Raw genomic sequence first — 16255 nt, forward strand, 5'->3', positions numbered from 1 at the left:
CCGCCGCCACCGCCGCCGCCGCCTCTGCCGCCGCTGCTGTCGCTGCTGCCGCCGCTGCTGCTGCTGCTGCTGCTGCTGTTGGGGGCGGCTGAGGGGGCCCGGGTCTCGTCCAGCCTCAGCACCACCCACCACGTCCACCACTTCCACAATAAGCACGGCACCGTGCCCATCGCCATCAACCGCATGCCCTTCCTCACCCGCGGCGGGCACGGTAAGTGGCGCTGCGACGCTGGCCGCCCCGGCCTCCGGGTGCACCGCCCAGGCCCTCGCGGCCGCACCCCAGCTGTGCCGAGCCAGCCCCTCTGCTTTGCAGCCGAGCCGGTGCCTCCCCTCGCCAGTTCCGGTCGTCTCTGCCCCACCCTCACCTTTGGCTCTGCTGCCCCTGTCATCCTCATCCATCTTCATCACTTTGCCCCTCTGCCTGTCTTCACCCCCTTGTCCCTGTCTGCTTTGTTACCACCTTCCTGCTCCAGTGTCCACTCGCTCGTGGTCCTCCCGCTCTTTCTGTGCAGCCCTCCCTCCGGTTCTCGCCCTCATCACCCCGGTCTCTGCCCCTACCATCTCCCCCGTCTGTCTGACCTCCACCAGCCCTGCTGCACCCTCACCCTCACCTCCTCATGCTGCCCCCATTGTCACCTCTGCCTCTGACATGTCCCATCTCTTTCTCTTTCATCTCTGCATCTCTGTCTCGGTTCACCTCTGTGCCTGCAGCAGCCTTCCCTTCTTTTTCCCTTACTGGACTTCTGTCATCTCCCAAACGCTGTCCCGGCTTTGCCCACCTTTGCTCCCCTTATCTCCAGCCGTGGCCACACCACCTCATCTCTGCTCACCCCACCTCTGACCCCACAACTATCACCTGGTAGCCCTAGCACTTCTGTGCTCCCAGGCTGGCCATCACCTCTGGTGTCGGTTCTCTGTCACTGTCCACTCACTGCTGCCCTTCTCCCAGTCCCTCACCGCCAAGCCCTTCCTTCCCTCTCAGATCCCATCGTCTTCCGTTTCTCACTTCCACCACTTCTCACTTCCACCCTCCCTTCCCTCTCAGGCCCCTCACTTGTCACTTGGTGTCTTAGACCCCTAGGGTTTTCCATATGCTGTCTCTTTCCATCTCTGCCCTCCATACTCTGCTCCAGGCATCACTCTACCACTACAACTTTCTTGCTCTTTATTTCCCATTTCCCCCCATGTCTACCCCTTCACATTTTATTTTATTCTGTGTCAGCTCCCATCATTTTTCATCTTAGCCCTCTCCAATATTCCATCTGAGAGCTTCTGTCACTTACTGTCCCAAGCACCCTGTCACCTCCTATCTTAGTTTGTTCACCACTTCCCTTCTCTGTAGCTTGTCCTTCCGTAGGGTACCCCGTCACCTCCACCTGCGTCTCCTCACCTGTCATCTTTGGTTTCCCTCTCAGCCTTCCATCACCTCCCATTTCTGGACCTCCATTCCATCCCATGCCTGTACTCCCATTGCCTCTCATTCCTGCTCTCTTATCGCCTCCCCTCTCTGTGTCCTCATCCTCACCTGGCACCTCCATGTGGGCACCCTGGCACCTCCATGGTCCCATCAGCTTGACTGTGACTCCCATCCCCTTTCATCATGGTGCCTTCATCACTTTTCACTCTGTACCAGCGCAGCCTCTCATTTCTGTCCCTCCGTCCCTTCCTGTCCCGGATGCTCATCACTTCTCATTTCTGCTTATCCATTACCTCTCATTTTTTACTGTTTTTGTTCCTCCACCATGTTCTACACCTGCATCTTCATTACTTCCAATCCGTACCCCTCTCTGCCTCCCATTTCCACACCTGTCCCTGCCTCCCTATCATTGTTCCACATCTGTCTGGCCTTGCTTCCCGATCTCTGTGCCCCCATAGCACCGTTGGTCTTTCTGCTCCCCTTTCTGGTCTTCTTCCCCTTTCTCCTACTTCTTTTTCTTTTTTCATGCCTCTACTTTTGTTTCATCCAATTCCCCGGGAGCAGCCCCTTCAGACACCCTTCTTCATTTCTTTCTTCTCTGTTGTCCAACACAGTTTCCCTCATCTAACCCCTCTCTGCTGGGCTTCTCCCATGCAGTACTCCCAGTTTCTCATATTCCATGTCCCCACTGCACATCTGGCTCCTGATCTGGACCCTTTCTCCCCGTTAAGGATCTCTCTGGCACTTGTTACCTTGTTGCCCCTCCTCATTGTCCTCTTCTGGCTCTGAGGCTCAGTGTTGCTCCCAAAGGTGCCCAGAGAGGCCGTGGTCTCTCTGGACAACAAGGCAAGGCACAAAGGGTGAGACAGGAAAGAGGAGCCAGGTATTCTGAGGAAGAGCTTTGCAGGGAGGAGAGAAGGTGAGAGGAAGGCAAAGGAGAGAGGTGCTGGCCCAAGGATGATGGGCAGACTGGAAGGAGGGCTCGGGAGCCGGAGTGTAGGGGTTCTATCAAAGAGCAGGAGATGGGCAGAGGGAAAGAGCATGGGCCAAGGCTTTCCTGGATTGTGCGGGATGTTTTATTCCCTCACAGTTCTAGATCTTCCAGAAGGCTTCCCCTTGGCTTCTGATGTGCCGTAGGGACACAGGCAGACAAAGCTTTGAGGGAGACTGGGAGCAACCTATGGAATGTTGGTGTTGGGATTGCAGAGAACAGAGCCAGTGATTGCCCAGGGCCACGAGGGAGTAGAGGGGCTGGAGGGTACCACGAAACAGCGATGGAAGGAGGCTGGAGAGAGGTGGGGGAACCTGTGAGGGGTGGGGCAGCTGACAGGAAGGAAGAGGATCGAAGGAAAGCTAGGAGAGAGGGGGAGGCCCTCTGTCGTGGCTGACCCCCTTCCCCATGGCAGGAGGTGAGAAGACTGGCTCATTTTAGAACTCCGTGCTTGGCTGGAGGACAGACCAGGCTGCCTGCTGCCCACAAGGCCTCCTAGTGAGAGTGTCTCCTTCTTTCTACACGTGGCCTCCACTTGCCCTTCTTGGCGTCTTACTGAGTTTCTCCTCGCCTTTGCTCCCTCCTCGTCACTGTTTCCCCCATTTCCACTCCCAGCCCCAGCCCCCTCCTCTTACATAATGTCCCTACTCACTTGCCAGACACCACTGATGCTTACACCTGATACTGCTCTGGGGCCCGGAAATATCAGCACACTTGAGTCCTAAAAGTGGACTCAGGAGATGACACACTCTTGGTTCTCAGCCTTCCTCCCCACGTCCATTCTAGTTTTAAAGTCTTGGAGCTCTCAACCCCCAACATTCATTTCTGGGACCCCCAGGAGCCATGAAAGGAGGACTTAATCCCAGTTCAGTTCCTGATTAGTAGCTTCCACCGTTTCTGGATTTATCACCTCAAGTTATAAAGAGGTCCAGCATGTGTTTTGATTCTGGACATGGATATGTCAACTTGGATTTCAGACGATGGTTTATGGCCGGGAATGGATTTAAGAGTTGAAGGAATATGTTCTGGGATTCTAGATCAAGATGTAGCTGAGCTTAGGGATCTGGACCTGTGGAGAGCTCACCTTCTGGGTTGTGAAGGTTCTCATAGAAAGATCTGGTGTTGGCTGTGAGCACCAGGACACAGGTTTTTCTGGATTGTGCAGGACACTATCATTTCACAATTCTAGATTTCCAGAATGTTTCTGTCCTGGCCTCTGATGTGGCAGGCACACAGGCAGGGTCTGCACATGTAGTTTTAACCCTGCGGGGGTCATTGCATGGGTGGTTTTTACACAGAATGATTATATTATTTGAGTCTGGGTTACACTGCTAATGGCTGTGGTTTTTTTTTTTTTTTCCCCTAGAATACAGGTGTGTGGTGATTGTATGGAAGGTTCTTGATCAATTAGAATGTTTTACCAGATCAGTGAATTTTTGGGTCTAAGAGGCATTGAAGAGAGTAAGTTGAGTGTGGGCAGAAAGAAGTTGCCAACCCTGGGCTTGTGGCATCATGTCTCTGGCCAGAAACTCTTGCCTTGGGCTCAGGTGTAGTACTCCCCAAAATATTAAGCACAGTTCAGCTCACTGGTGATTTCCTAGGGAGGAGCAGAACAATTGTTCTCTACCATTCTTGGGCCACGTTTAGGCCCTGAATACTTTCTGGAAGCTGTCAGGATGCTAGATGTGGACCTGTGTGCTGGGCTGCAGGTCTGCTAGAAGGCCTCTGTCCTCTGGGGGAATCCGAGGCAGGGGCGAGGACAGCTTGCTGGGACCTGCGGAGGCCCCGCCTCCTCCAACCAGAGTCTCCTCCCAGGCCGAGCCCTCTGTGCCCGCGGGCGGGAGCCGAGGTGCAAAGGAGAGAAACGTTTCCCTCTGAGTAATTACTGCCGCCCCAGCCCAATAAACCATTCATCCTTCCCTCTTCTGCCTCTCGCCCCCCCTCCCCATGTAATAAACGCCCTTAGGCTTGAACAGGCCCGCCCATTGTAATAAACTGGCTGCAGGGTGTGAACAGCTGGTAATCAATGCCCGGGGAGCTCCGGCTAGGGAGCAGGGGAACCCGGGGTCGGCGGTGGGAGTCCTGTGAGCCTTGGCTTCAGAGCCGGGTGCGCGGCCCCTGCCCGTTTGCCGTCTGCCTCGGCGGGTCTTTGTGCGCTTACCGCCGCGTTTCCGGCCGCTGCGTCTCTCGGGTCGGGGGTCTGCCTTTCCACGCTGGGGCTTTGTGTGCCTGTCGGTTTGTCGTCGCCCGTGTGTGGGTGGGGGTCTAGCGTGAGTCACTGGGGATGTGTCTGCTGTGAGGCTTGGGCGGTGGGCACTCGCCTCTGATCCCGCCTTCTTGCCTCCGGACTGGCGCCGGGCCTGCAGGCTCGCTCCTGGGTGTTCTGGGCGTGCGCCGAGCCGTGTCCGCGGTGCTGAGCTGTTTGGAATCCAGTGGGAAATCGGGGAGGAAGGGCCTCCTTTCCCTTGGACCTACGGGCCTTGGAGGCAGACTCCAGGTAGATGGGGTTTCCTTCCCTGGTATGAGAGGACCAAGAACACAATAAACTCCATCTCTCCTTGGGAAGCCTTGCTGCCCAGGGTGAAGAGGCTGCAGCCTGTGGTCAGGCAGTGTATGGGTGAGGGTCCAGTGTCTCAGCTTCCCTGGCCCTCCCCCGCCCCCCAGTTTCCATGTGCAGCTTGTGAGTGGAGATGGGAGGGAGGACCCTGGGTATTATGGTTGCCATGGAAACAGCCGATTTTCCAGAGTGCTGCAGTGTTGGGAGTGGAGAGACTGTACAGGCTGAGGCCTAGCCAGCTTTGGCCTCCACACCCTGCCCTTTCCAGGCAGGTGACTTGCATGCATGGGGTAGGGCTTAATGTGTACCCCAAACCTGACCAGCTTGCTGCCACCATACACTCAGGGCCTATCCTGAAAGTTCAGCCTTCCCTACTGGGCTGCCAGGGCCCCAAGGTAGAAAGGACACCTGGGTCTGGAGTGGTAGAGCTGAACTCCCTCTCTGTGGGGCTGCTGTCCTGACCACAAACTGAGGTGAAAGGTCAGTGATTAGACATCCAGGCAATTCTTTTCTGCCTGCCTTTCCCCTGGGGGTCACCTCTCACTGTGGCCCTGTCTAGGAAGGTGGGGTGCTGCAATATAGCAGGTGACCGGGGGGAACGTCAGAGGCACTCAAGGTTTCTGCTTCTCCTACCTCAACTCTCTGCATATCTTACCTCCTTAGGACCCAGGCAGCACCCTCTCCTGTCTTTTTAGATGCCCCTTCCACTTGTGGACAGTGCTCCCCTCAAGGCACTCAGGGGTCTCCCCTCCTGTGGAGCTCCCTGGATAGAGCCCCCTTTGGACTTCTCACCTGAGGTGAGAGACCCCCAGGTGCTGAGGACAGCCAGCTTCTGGTCACCAGCTGGGTGACATCTTGGCAGCAGGCTCCCTTCTTGGATCTACCTTAGGTCCTTCAGGAGGTCCGCCCCCTCGGCTCCCAGCTCCTGACCCCAGGGCTTCCTGCCCCAGACCAGAGCTCTCCACTCACAAGGCCATACTTTTCCCTCTGTGCTCCCAGCTTTTGCCCTCAGGCTCCATCTGACTTTCTCTTCCTCTCTGGCTAAGTCTTTCCTTGAACCTCTCACCCCTAAGAAGTGCTTTGAGAGGAGTCGTTAGTGGCTAATTATTTAATTAAGCATTTTATGAATCTCATCTGCTCCATTTATGTCCTAAAGAATGCAAGATTGTTCTCTTCCCTCCCTTCCCAGCAGGCCCCAAAGTACTAGTCCTCCAGGCCTCCCAGACAAGGCTCCCTTCCCGGAAACTGGGTGACCAGCCCCCCACCCCCACCCCACCCCCAGGGAGCACAGTCAGCCGCAGGAGGGAACATGGCGACTAATGGGGTTTATTTTGGGGCTGAGATCGTTAGGGACCTCACACCCGCCCCCGGCAGCCGGATGGTGAAGAGGAGAAGGAGAAGGGGAGAGAGGGTGGGGTGGGGGAGGGTGGGAGAAGGAGCCCACGTCTTGGGCTCCCACTCTCCTGCTTCTCTCATCTGCATCCCTCTCTGTCCTTCTCTGTCCATCTGTCTCTCTGCCTCCTTCTTCTGGCTGGCAAACCCCCTCCCTCCATGTCTGTCTCTTCCTTTCCAGGCAGGGCTCCAGGACTCCCTGTTTTGGGCCCCAGGCACCTGCCTGAGGGGGGAAGCAGGGAGTCCTGCACAATCCAGGAGCATTCCCAGGGGGCTGAAGGGGACTTGGAGGCAGAGCTTGGCAGGGAGCCAGAACTGGGCAGTGAGTCAGAGCTGCCCACAGCCCTGCTCATCTTCCCGCCATTGCCGGGGGCACCTTCTTGTCTACGTGCTGCTCAGCTCTGGCCCCAAAGAAGCACACACCTTGAATCTGCCACCCGCAGCCTTGGGAGAAGTCAAGCTGGTCAGAACCAGGTCCCTAGGTCATTTCTGCCCAGGGTCCTCTTGTCATCTTGGTCTCCTTGTGCTTTTCTCTGGGCTCCTTCTCTGTGTCACTCACTGTATTACCTCTCTGTTTTGCTGTAATTAAAGCTAGAATTCTTGATGAGGCAGCTACATCTGTGTGTGCGCGTGCACAGCCTCTCACCCAGGCACCCGCCTGCCAACTGTTCCCTGGGGCTGCAGGTTTGGTGGCTGCTGCGGGTGTCACAGCTGAAGCCCCACACTCCAAACCTGTTGTTCCCATGTTCTGGTCACAACCCCAGCAACCTATTGAGCTTACTCTCCTGACATCATTTCTCCCTCTCTCCCTTTCCTTTTCTCTGCAGCTGGGACCACGTACATCTTTGGGAAGGGGGGAGCACTCATCACCTACACGTGGCCCCCCAATGACCGGCCCAGCACGAGGATGGACCGCCTGGCCGTGGGCTTCAGCACCCACCAGCGGAGCGCTGTGCTGGTGCGGGTGGACAGCGCCTCAGGCCTCGGAGACTACTTGCAGCTGCATATTGTAAGGACCCCCAGCTGGCTCTGGGATGCCCCTTTTTTCACTCTGCTCTGTCCTTCATCGAGTGGAATCAGCACCTCAAACCTTTCTCTTATTCCCTGGTCCCTGGAACTTCTACTTCTGAGACCCAGGCCCCCTCCTAGTCATTCCTGAGACTCCCAGGGAGCAAACCCTCTCCTCCCCCTGATTTGTAGGTGCCTGCATGCTGAGACCATCTGTATCTGTATTTTCCCACATCGTCCAGAGACTCCCTGGGGTTTCCAGGCCATTCTACAGCATTGGAAATGTCACCATGTTTGTGACTGCCCCTGGGCTATTGCCTGCTCACTCCTAGACCATGTAGGGCAGCCCACTGTGTCCTGTACCTGTTCCTGCCCCTCCTTCCGACCTCCTTGACCTGCAGCAGCCTACTCTTGCTGCTTCATCTTTAAACCTTGCCCCTGCTCTGTTCCGCCTGTGACCCCTGTTTCTGTGACCTTTGCCCGCCCAGCAGCCCCTTTACTAGGCCTCCCCACCTCTCTGGCCAGGCTCTCTCCTCCTTGACGTCTTGGCCCAGCCCCAGTCCCTATGTCTGATCCCACTCAGCTCCCTTTCTGTCTTCCCATCCCCATTTCCTTGTCTTGCCCTACTCCTTCACCTCTCTCCCCTCCCAGTGCCTATTTGAGCTTTCACCATGTCCACAGCTGCTTGCCTCAGTTTCCCATGCTGTTTAATTCTAGTCTTTAGGCCCTATTTCTTCCCTGTCCTCTAGTCCTGCCCCACACACTTCCCCGTGATCCCTGGCCTTGCACCATTTTCCTTCTGCTCTTAGCCTCTTCCCTGGCCTTCCACACTCCAAAGTCCCAGGTCTCTCACTGCCACATTCTAGCCCAGTGACGGTAAACCCATGACACGCTCTCTGCAGCGGGCTGCCTGTATCATTTAACACACTGAAAGGTTTGCCATTGCTGTCCTAGCCCTTTTCTGCTATCCCATTCCCCTGCCTGCATCCCATGTTTTGGCCCTGGCCAGACCCTTGAGCTGTGGGGCAGAGCAGGCCGTCCAGACTGTGCCAGAAAGGTCTGGGTGGGGCACCCTGGGCTTTAAGGAGGGCAGTGAGGAAGTCAGAGGAGAGGGCTTGTTTGGGCTGTAGGCCTCTCCACCTTTTTGAGGATGAGGCTCCAGGCCCCCATGTCAGGACGGTGCTTCAGATCAGCGCCAGGATGCAAAGCAACAGGGTGTCCTGTGAGCAGCCTGGGCTGGGGTGACAGCAGCACTTGACAAGGCAAGTAGGGAGGGGACCACGGGGAAGAGTAGTGAGTGGGACACTGGTGAGGCCTGGGGAAGAGGCTGGGAAGTTCTGTGCCTGTGAGCAGGCAGGACAGACAGGGTCTCTAAGTGTGAGCGGAAGCTGTTGTGAGAGATGGTGTGGCTGTGGATGGCAGTGCGGCACTGGTGGTGTGATGACTGTCAGGAGAGACAGCTGTGACTATTGGTGACGAAGAGAGAGCTGGTCCAATGGTGTCTGAGTATGTGGCAGAGCACTTACGTTTCCCTGAGGAGTGGCGTCTTCTGTAGTTTCAGTCTCCTGTCTGTGTGACCGAATGCAGCTATTTCCCTGTGTCCTTCTCTGCAATCAAGGGCTGTTGGCCCTTTCCTCACTGTCACATAGACGTAGCATGGCTTTAGAGCAGAGGGTCTGGTTTTGGATCCAAGGAGCCTCTGCACTTTCCTTGTTGTCTCTGTGCAAATTAACACAGCTTTCTGAGCCTCAGTTTCTCCAGGTGTGCAGGAAAGTAAGAAGGCAGAGGGATGCTGGGCCATTTAAATAAGATCACTTGTGCAAAGCGCTAAGCACATTGCCCGGCCTACGCAAAGCACTCAGTGTCCTAGTCATCTGTGGTTGGCTGCTTGAACCGTGTCTGTGTGCTGTGTGTCTCTGAGCCTGTGGGCTTTAGGGGTCAGGTACCTGGGAGAAGCCTCATCTGGTGCAGGGTTGTGGAGAAGCAAGGCCTAGGCCCCAAGCCCCCTCCTCCCCTAGTGACACATCGGCTCCCACTACAGCGTCATTAGCAGCTCTCAAAGACTAGGGAGGCGGCAGCAAAATAAGAGAAAAGCAATTTGACGTTTCTAATAAAGCGTCGCTCCACTTTGCCAAATTAATTTTGACTCCCATAATTATTTGCTGTAGGAGCGGCCGCGTTCTCCCCACCGCCGCCTAATGAGGTAATTGGGGAATTAGGAATTAATGACTTTAACAGAAGTGACAACTGACTTCACATCGGGAGCAGCTCTGGGGAGCTGTCTTTCCCCCGGAGCACACAGCTCTGAGCTTGGCTGCTTCCTAGGAAACCCAGGTGTCCTGCTGTCCAGCCCCTCTGGCCTGCCCTCAGCCAGCTGGTGTCCTAGACTGCCAGTTCCCCTGACCACTGGCCCTGCCTGGGTGGAGCCTCCTGGGGAGAAAGCCTTAGAGGCATCTGAAGAGCCGCTGCTATTCTGAGTGATATTATTACTAACAATAGTAACGAGGAGGCTCGACTGTTCCTTCCCCGTGTGTGGGGAGCAGATGATGAACCCATCTCCTTGGGGATGTTGTCAGTCTGTGGGTGGAAGAAGGGTGGAGCTTGCTAATACTCTTTGCTAGGCAAGCGTGGCCTCAGTTTCCCTGCTTTCCTGCATATCTTAGCCTGCTTTAGTCACTGGGATGAAATAAGCAGCACCTGAAGCTTAAGGGTGAGGTTTATTTTGGCTCACAGTGTCAGTCCACCTGACACTGGTGGTCACCTGACTCAAAGGCCGGATAGGATGGCAAGGGCAGGGCAGCAAAAAAGGGGCTCAGCCAATGGCAGCCAGGAGGCAGAGATCCAAGGGAGAAGCAGGGGACAAGAATACACCCTTCCAGGTCACCCCCCATCCCTATGGCCCATCTCTGCAATTGGGCCTCGCCTCTTAAGAGTGCTTTCGGCCTTCAGAACTCATCAATGGATGAATCTACTGATAAGCATAGCACTCCATGATCCAGTCGCCTTCCAATCATGTGAGACTTTCGGGAATGTTTTAGATCTAAGCTGTAACGCTGCATCTGAGGAGGGACGCTGAATGGGTGTATAAATGTGTGTGTGTGTGTGTGTGTGTGTGTGAGAGAGAGAGAGAGAGAGAGAGACAGAGACAGAGATAGAGACAGAGACAGAGACCTTCCCAGGTTCTAGGCCAGGATCTAGAACTGGACCCGACGGGGGGGAAGGGGTAGGGCATGGAACTCCAAGGGACCCACAGCTCTACACCCTGCCCTTCCACTCTCTGCCAAACCCCAACTGCTGCCCCATCTGAGTCATTTGTACCCCTACCCCCAGTGTCACCAGGCCTTTCAGTTCTGTTAGATACTGCAGCTGACAGTGGACTGGTTTCTCTTACCTAGGCCAGACTGGGAGTCTTTCTGTGATCCAGGTGGCCTGAGGAAGCCTTGTGTCTGTTCTGTGTGTGTAGAAGGCTGGGCCGACTCAGGCTGCATCCAGAAAGGACATGCAGAGGAACCGAGTAGGGGCATAGGCTGGGGGCCATGCGCCTTCCCTGGGCTTGGTTAGGCACCTCTGAAGGTAGGATGGTCTCAGCATCCTCTTAGCTGCCCCCCGCCCCCAGCTCTTTGAGTTGGTGTCTTCCTAGAGAAGTGAGCAAGGGGGCAAGGGCAGTGGCTTTGGAGTCTGGGCTGCTGGGCGTCCAACCTGGGGCTCCTTTCTTGTGAGCTGTGAGATTTTGAGGTGTAACTTAACCTCCCTGCCCAGCCTTCGGTTTCTTCCTGGATAAAATGGGGTTCTATGAGCTTTTCAGAGGGTTGCTGTGGGGATGACCAGAACATGCACACAAGCGCCTGGCACTTTTTGGGTCTCAGGGAAGCTCTTCCTCTCACTCCAGCATCATGGGGGGAGCCCTTCCTAGGCTAGATCCTGAGTGGCCTCTGCAGAGTCCTGCAGGGCCCTGGGCCCCAAGGTTGCTCAGGCTTCTTTGCTTGATGTCTGCTAACCTCAGTCCTTGTCTGTCCTCTGCCTGTCCCTTCCCAGCCTGACCCTTCTTTGTTCTTTCTGTGTTCTCTCATCTCTTTCCATGCCCCTACACCCAAACAGTCCAGACCCCCATAAGTGTGGAGGGGTTACCCTCCCAGCGTACACTCAGAGCTGAGCCATGCTGGCCTGAGAGGATTCAGGAGGGGCAAGTGGGTGCCCTGGTATGGGGGTGGGGGTGCTTTTCCTAAACATTCAGGGTTGGGGAGGTTGGAGGCCACAGGCTAGCGTTAGGTCAGGTTGTCCGCTGAGGCTTTGGTGGACTTCTCTGTTGGTTCATCTACTAGGGGAGCTCCACCCCCTGAGACCCATGTTGGTCTCCAGTTTGGTCCCACCATCCCTGCCTGGGCTTAGCGGGCCGTGCATAGTGCAGGGGCTCTGTAAACATTTGTGAATATTCTGGATGAACCAAAAAGCAAAAGACAGAGTTAATTACTGGAAGGGGGCCTAGGTCCTGGCTCTGTACCCCATGGTGGCTTCCCCAGCCTCTGAGCCTCAGGTTACTCCTTTGCCTGCACATGGGGGAGGGGGCAAGCCTGCCCACCTACGTGGGTCCTTGAGACCTGGGAAAGATGGGTTATAAAGCTTTAAAATGCTATGGAACCAGGCCATTGATGGCGACAGGTAGAGTTCTAGGAGTGAATTGTTGCCGCCACCCAGGGGCTGACCTCTGTCTCCCTGTTCCCAGGACCAGGGCACCGTGGGAGTGATTTTTAATGTGGGCACAGACGACATTACTATTGATGAGCCCAACGCCATCGTGAGCGACGGCAAATACCATGTGGTGCGCTTCACCCGAAGCGGTGGCAACGCCACTCTGCAGGTGGACAGCTGGCCAGTCAATGAGCGGTACCCCGCAGGTAGGAGGCACAGGCCCATGGAGCAGGCTCAGGGGCGGTGTGGGCGGCTTCTGATAGGAGTGAGAGTGGCCGCTTGGGTTGGGCTCAGCGGAGGCTTCTGGGTGTGGGGCAGGGCTCTGGGAAAGGAGGGGGTGGGAGGTGACAGGGCAGGGTTGCGGTTAAGGGAAAATTTGGGCTGGGGGGGCAGAGTGTGATCAGGGTGGTGGCGGGAGCACATCACCTGCTGGGTACAGCATGAGGGGAAGGTGTGACTTGGGGTTTGGAGGAGAGGGTGGAAGAGAGTTCTGTGTGACTGAAGAAAGGATGAGTTCAGAAAGGAGAGGAGGCAGATGCAGAAATCCAGGATGGGAGATCCAGAAGTAATGCAAGAGGCATCTTGGCAAGAGGCAGGGCTGTGCCCCAAAACAGAACCAAGGTCTTTAAAAAGAGCAAGTCAAGGACCCTCTTAGGAGATGTAGATACAGGAAGACAAGTAGCCATGGAGACCTGGAGGAAAGGAACCCATTGTTTCAGGAAATGAGGGACTTGGTGGAAGGGAAGGAGAGACAAATGACAGAGTACAAAAGAGGGTCAAGTACATTCCACACCCTTCCTGGAAAACCTAGGTAACAGGGCCTGGACTAGGCCTTGGGGACACAGAGGTGAGCAGGACCCAGGGAGCCATAGGAGCCCAGCAGGGTGACAGTTGTCGTGGTCAAGAACAAACCAAGGATGAGGATAGGGAAGAAGGGAGGAGGCAGGGACCCTGCAAGCTGTGGAGGGAGCCTCAGAGTAAGAGGAAACCAGGGAAGGAGCGATGGAGAGATGTGGAACTAGTCAGCAAGAGTAGTGCAGAGATGGAGGCAGCTCCAGGGGAGATGCAGAGAGAGAAAGATGTAGAGATGCTGACATGCAGAGCCAGCCAGGGAGCGAAGAGGTGGACAGAGCCCAGTGAGTGATCAAGTGAGTGGGGGAGAGCCCAGTGGGGAGACAAAGAGGGAAGAAATAGAAACACTGCAGGGAGAACTGCAGGGACACAGAGATGCTGAGATACAGGCTGGGCAACACTGCAGTCACACACGGGACCCAACCGAGGAGCTGCGTGAGCATCTGCGGCTGCCCTGTGTGGACCAGAGGGGCATGGACAGCATACACACCTTTAAGGTTCACCCCTGCTAACAGAGGCCTGTACAGGACTATGACTTCTGGTCCTGCAGGTTTGCACCCAAACATTTGGACTGCCTCTGAGAGAATGAGGCTCACATGTTCCCCAATAAACACTGGGGCCACACAGCAACGCCAGACACACAGATGACAGCTCTGCAAAGGGATGCTGGCTTACGTTTTGGGCGTGTGTGGGATCACTCAAACTCACCAACCCTCCTACACAAAGCCCCTGGATTCCTCTGCTCCAAGCAGACCCTGACAGCCAAGGCTGGGTGGGGATGGTACTGTGGGATATCAGAATTCACTCCCTCTCAGACATACACGCACCAGGGTAATTGTTGTAGCGGTGATGACGTATGTCTGTGCTGGACAGGGCTGGACTCGGCCATGGCCTTACTGTGTCAAGCCGGAATGATGTCTAGACCTTCAACCTTTGAAGCTCAGAAGGCCAGAAGGATCTGGAGGTGTTTTGCTTGCTTTCATCTGTGTGGGGGCCCCTGGCTAGGGCTGAGGAAAGGCTGCCTGGCGCTGTCTGGGTAGCCTTGTGGCTGCCTGTGTTTACTACAAGGGCAGATCCTGACCAGCATCAGCAGGCCAGGTCAGCAGTGTTTAGGGGCCCAGAGAGTGGACCTCCTACCCCTCAGCCTTAGGGAGCATGGAGACACAGCCCATGGATAACCGGTCAGCAGGACCTAGGTTTTAATCCTGGGTGTCCTAGTGACAAGCTGTGTGACCTGAGACCCATCATCTGCCCTCTGAAACTCAGTTTCCACCTCTGAACCATGCTGTGAGAATTCCAAAAATCTAAAGAAAGTGCTAGAAAGACATAGTATAGAGGAGATTTTCAATAAACAGGGCTTTTGTTTTAATTTTTATATACTCAGTCTCTCTCCAGTGAGACATATGTCCCTTCTTCCTGGCAGGATACACACACACACACACACACACACACACACACACACACATGTCCTCCCCCCGTTTCTTGGGGCTGGCGTTTGGGAGTGGAGAGGGGAAAGGCGGGTATCCAGATGGAGAAAAGAGATGGCTTTGGAAGTGGGGAGAGGAAGCTGAAGGAGAAAGGCTGAGGGGCTGGCAGGACGTGCGGGTGAGAGGCAGGAGTGGAGACTGGGTCCTCGGGGCAGGAAAGAGCGGGAACCTGGCCCTAGCCGGGAAGGGCTGGCACCTTGCAGTGAGGCTGAGGTAGAGAAGAGGGTGAGGGGGTAGAGTGGGGCAGAGGACCATGGATGTCTGCAGAGGGACTTTGGAGAGATGGGCAGACGGCATGAAGCTCCAGGTCCCACAGCAGGCACCAGCTTCGAGGTCACCAGGACGAGGCCAAAGCGCCTCACTGAAAGAGCAGCAGCAGGGTCTGGTCTGAGTGGGATTAAGGCTGAAATGGGTGGTGGGGTCAGGGTGCGGGGAAAAAGTTTGAAATGAGGGGCAGCTGGGAGTTGAGTACAGAAGGTAAAGGGAGTGCAATGGCTGCAGAAGAGGTTTAAATCTCACTGTTAAATGCGTGTGCTGGGTGACCCCTTTAAATGCCGCATAAACCCCGCTTAACCCATCCCTCCCACTTCTAAACCGCCCTCTAAACGCAGTAACCAGCTGGGCCACCGGAACCAAGAATGCTTCCCACCCCAATTTAAACCCGCTAAATGCCCCGCCCCCACCCCGCCGCCCCATTTTGGGATGGCGAAGGAAGAGGGGTCTCAACCTCTTGACCAGATAAACCTGCTTAACTTCTAGCCTTTGACCTTCCAGCTGCCTTTTCTTTAAGCTCCTTTTCTTTTCTTTTTCTCTCTTTTTCTTTGGGTTGCTCCCGCCCCCAGGGAGGGGCTGGCTCTGGATGGGAGCCTAGGGCGGGGCCCGGGTAGAAGAGGGACCCAGCATTTCTTCTCCTGCTCCCCCTCTCTTCCTGTTGGATGTTGCTGCTTACTCTGGGTCTCCTGAGAAATGCATAATTACTTTTCTAACTCCTTTGGACTTCACCGCCTGAGAAACCTACTGTCTTTCTAAACTTTTCCAAGGAAACTTTGATAACGAGCGCCTGGCGATTGCTAGACAGAGAATCCCCTACCGGCTTGGTCGAGTAGTAGATGAGTGGCTGCTCGACAAAGGTAATTAACCAGAATTAATTAATTAATTAACTAACTTTAAAAACACTATCTTAAAGGTGCAGAGCTCTCTCTTCCCCTCTCCATGCCTTCGCGGTACCCAGCTCCAAGTGCGGGAACAATTGTCTGGCCATGATGCTCCCTTCCCCTTTGTAGTCAGGGTCCTGTGTATTTCAGGGCTGTGGTTTGGGGCAGGGATAGGATGTTTCTAGATGATAGAGAGGTCTCCTTATCTTTCTAAACCTGGGGTCTGACTAGGGTAGCCCCTGAGACCCTTGAGGACAGAAGCTCCCCGGTCTGGTCTGTGCTGAGCAGGCAGATGACAAGCGGGCTGGGAACGCGGGTAGAGCCAAGGCCCTCTGCCCTAGTCCACCTCAGTCAGGGCACTGGGAGGCAGGAAGGCCTTGGGGAGCAAGAAGAGCTGATCTAGAGATCTCAGGAGGGCTAGGAAGGCTCCACAGGCTCATCTGAGGAGAAAGGGAAGTGCGGGGCCTCAAGTCCTACAGGGAAGACCCCCAAGAGAACCCCTGTGGGGCCAAGGGAATGGGCCTCCCTTGGTCCATTGTAAGAAGGCCTCTTAGAAGTCATGGAGGCCTAGAGGAGGCTAAGAGGTAGGGAAGGCCGTAGTCGGGTAAGGTTTCTTCCTGCTGGACTGAGGAGGAAGGCAGGGTGGGCTCCCTGGGAGGAGCCACATGGCAGGTGAGGTGCTACTGGGTGAGAAGGAGAAGGTGTCTT

The 16255-nt window shown here is 55.5% G+C and overlaps 1 protein-coding gene across 19 annotated transcripts in view; it reads left to right on the top strand.

Annotated features, from left to right (window-relative positions):
- The window catches only part of Nrxn2 (neurexin 2), a 107762-nt gene that overhangs the window by 72317 nt on the left and 19190 nt on the right, over window positions 1-16255 (top strand). For 16 of the 19 annotated variants that reach the window (XM_013514288.1, XM_005384583.2, XM_005384584.2 and 13 more), the window contains 3 exons: window positions 7185-7366; window positions 12089-12260; window positions 15434-15523. In XM_013514288.1, coding sequence (XP_013369742.1) covers window positions 7185-7366; window positions 12089-12260; window positions 15434-15523 — 444 coding nt within the window. The remainder of the gene's footprint in view (window positions 1-7184; window positions 7367-12088; window positions 12261-15433; window positions 15524-16255) is intronic. The other 3 variants (XM_005384585.2, XM_005384579.2, XM_005384582.2) reach the window with 1 other exon arrangement.

Source organism: Chinchilla lanigera, unplaced genomic scaffold (genome assembly GCF_000276665.1).
Source record: "Chinchilla lanigera isolate Chin_1 unplaced genomic scaffold, ChiLan1.0 scaffold00021, whole genome shotgun sequence".
In the NCBI taxonomy this organism is placed as follows: Eukaryota; Metazoa; Chordata; class Mammalia; order Rodentia; family Chinchillidae; genus Chinchilla; species Chinchilla lanigera.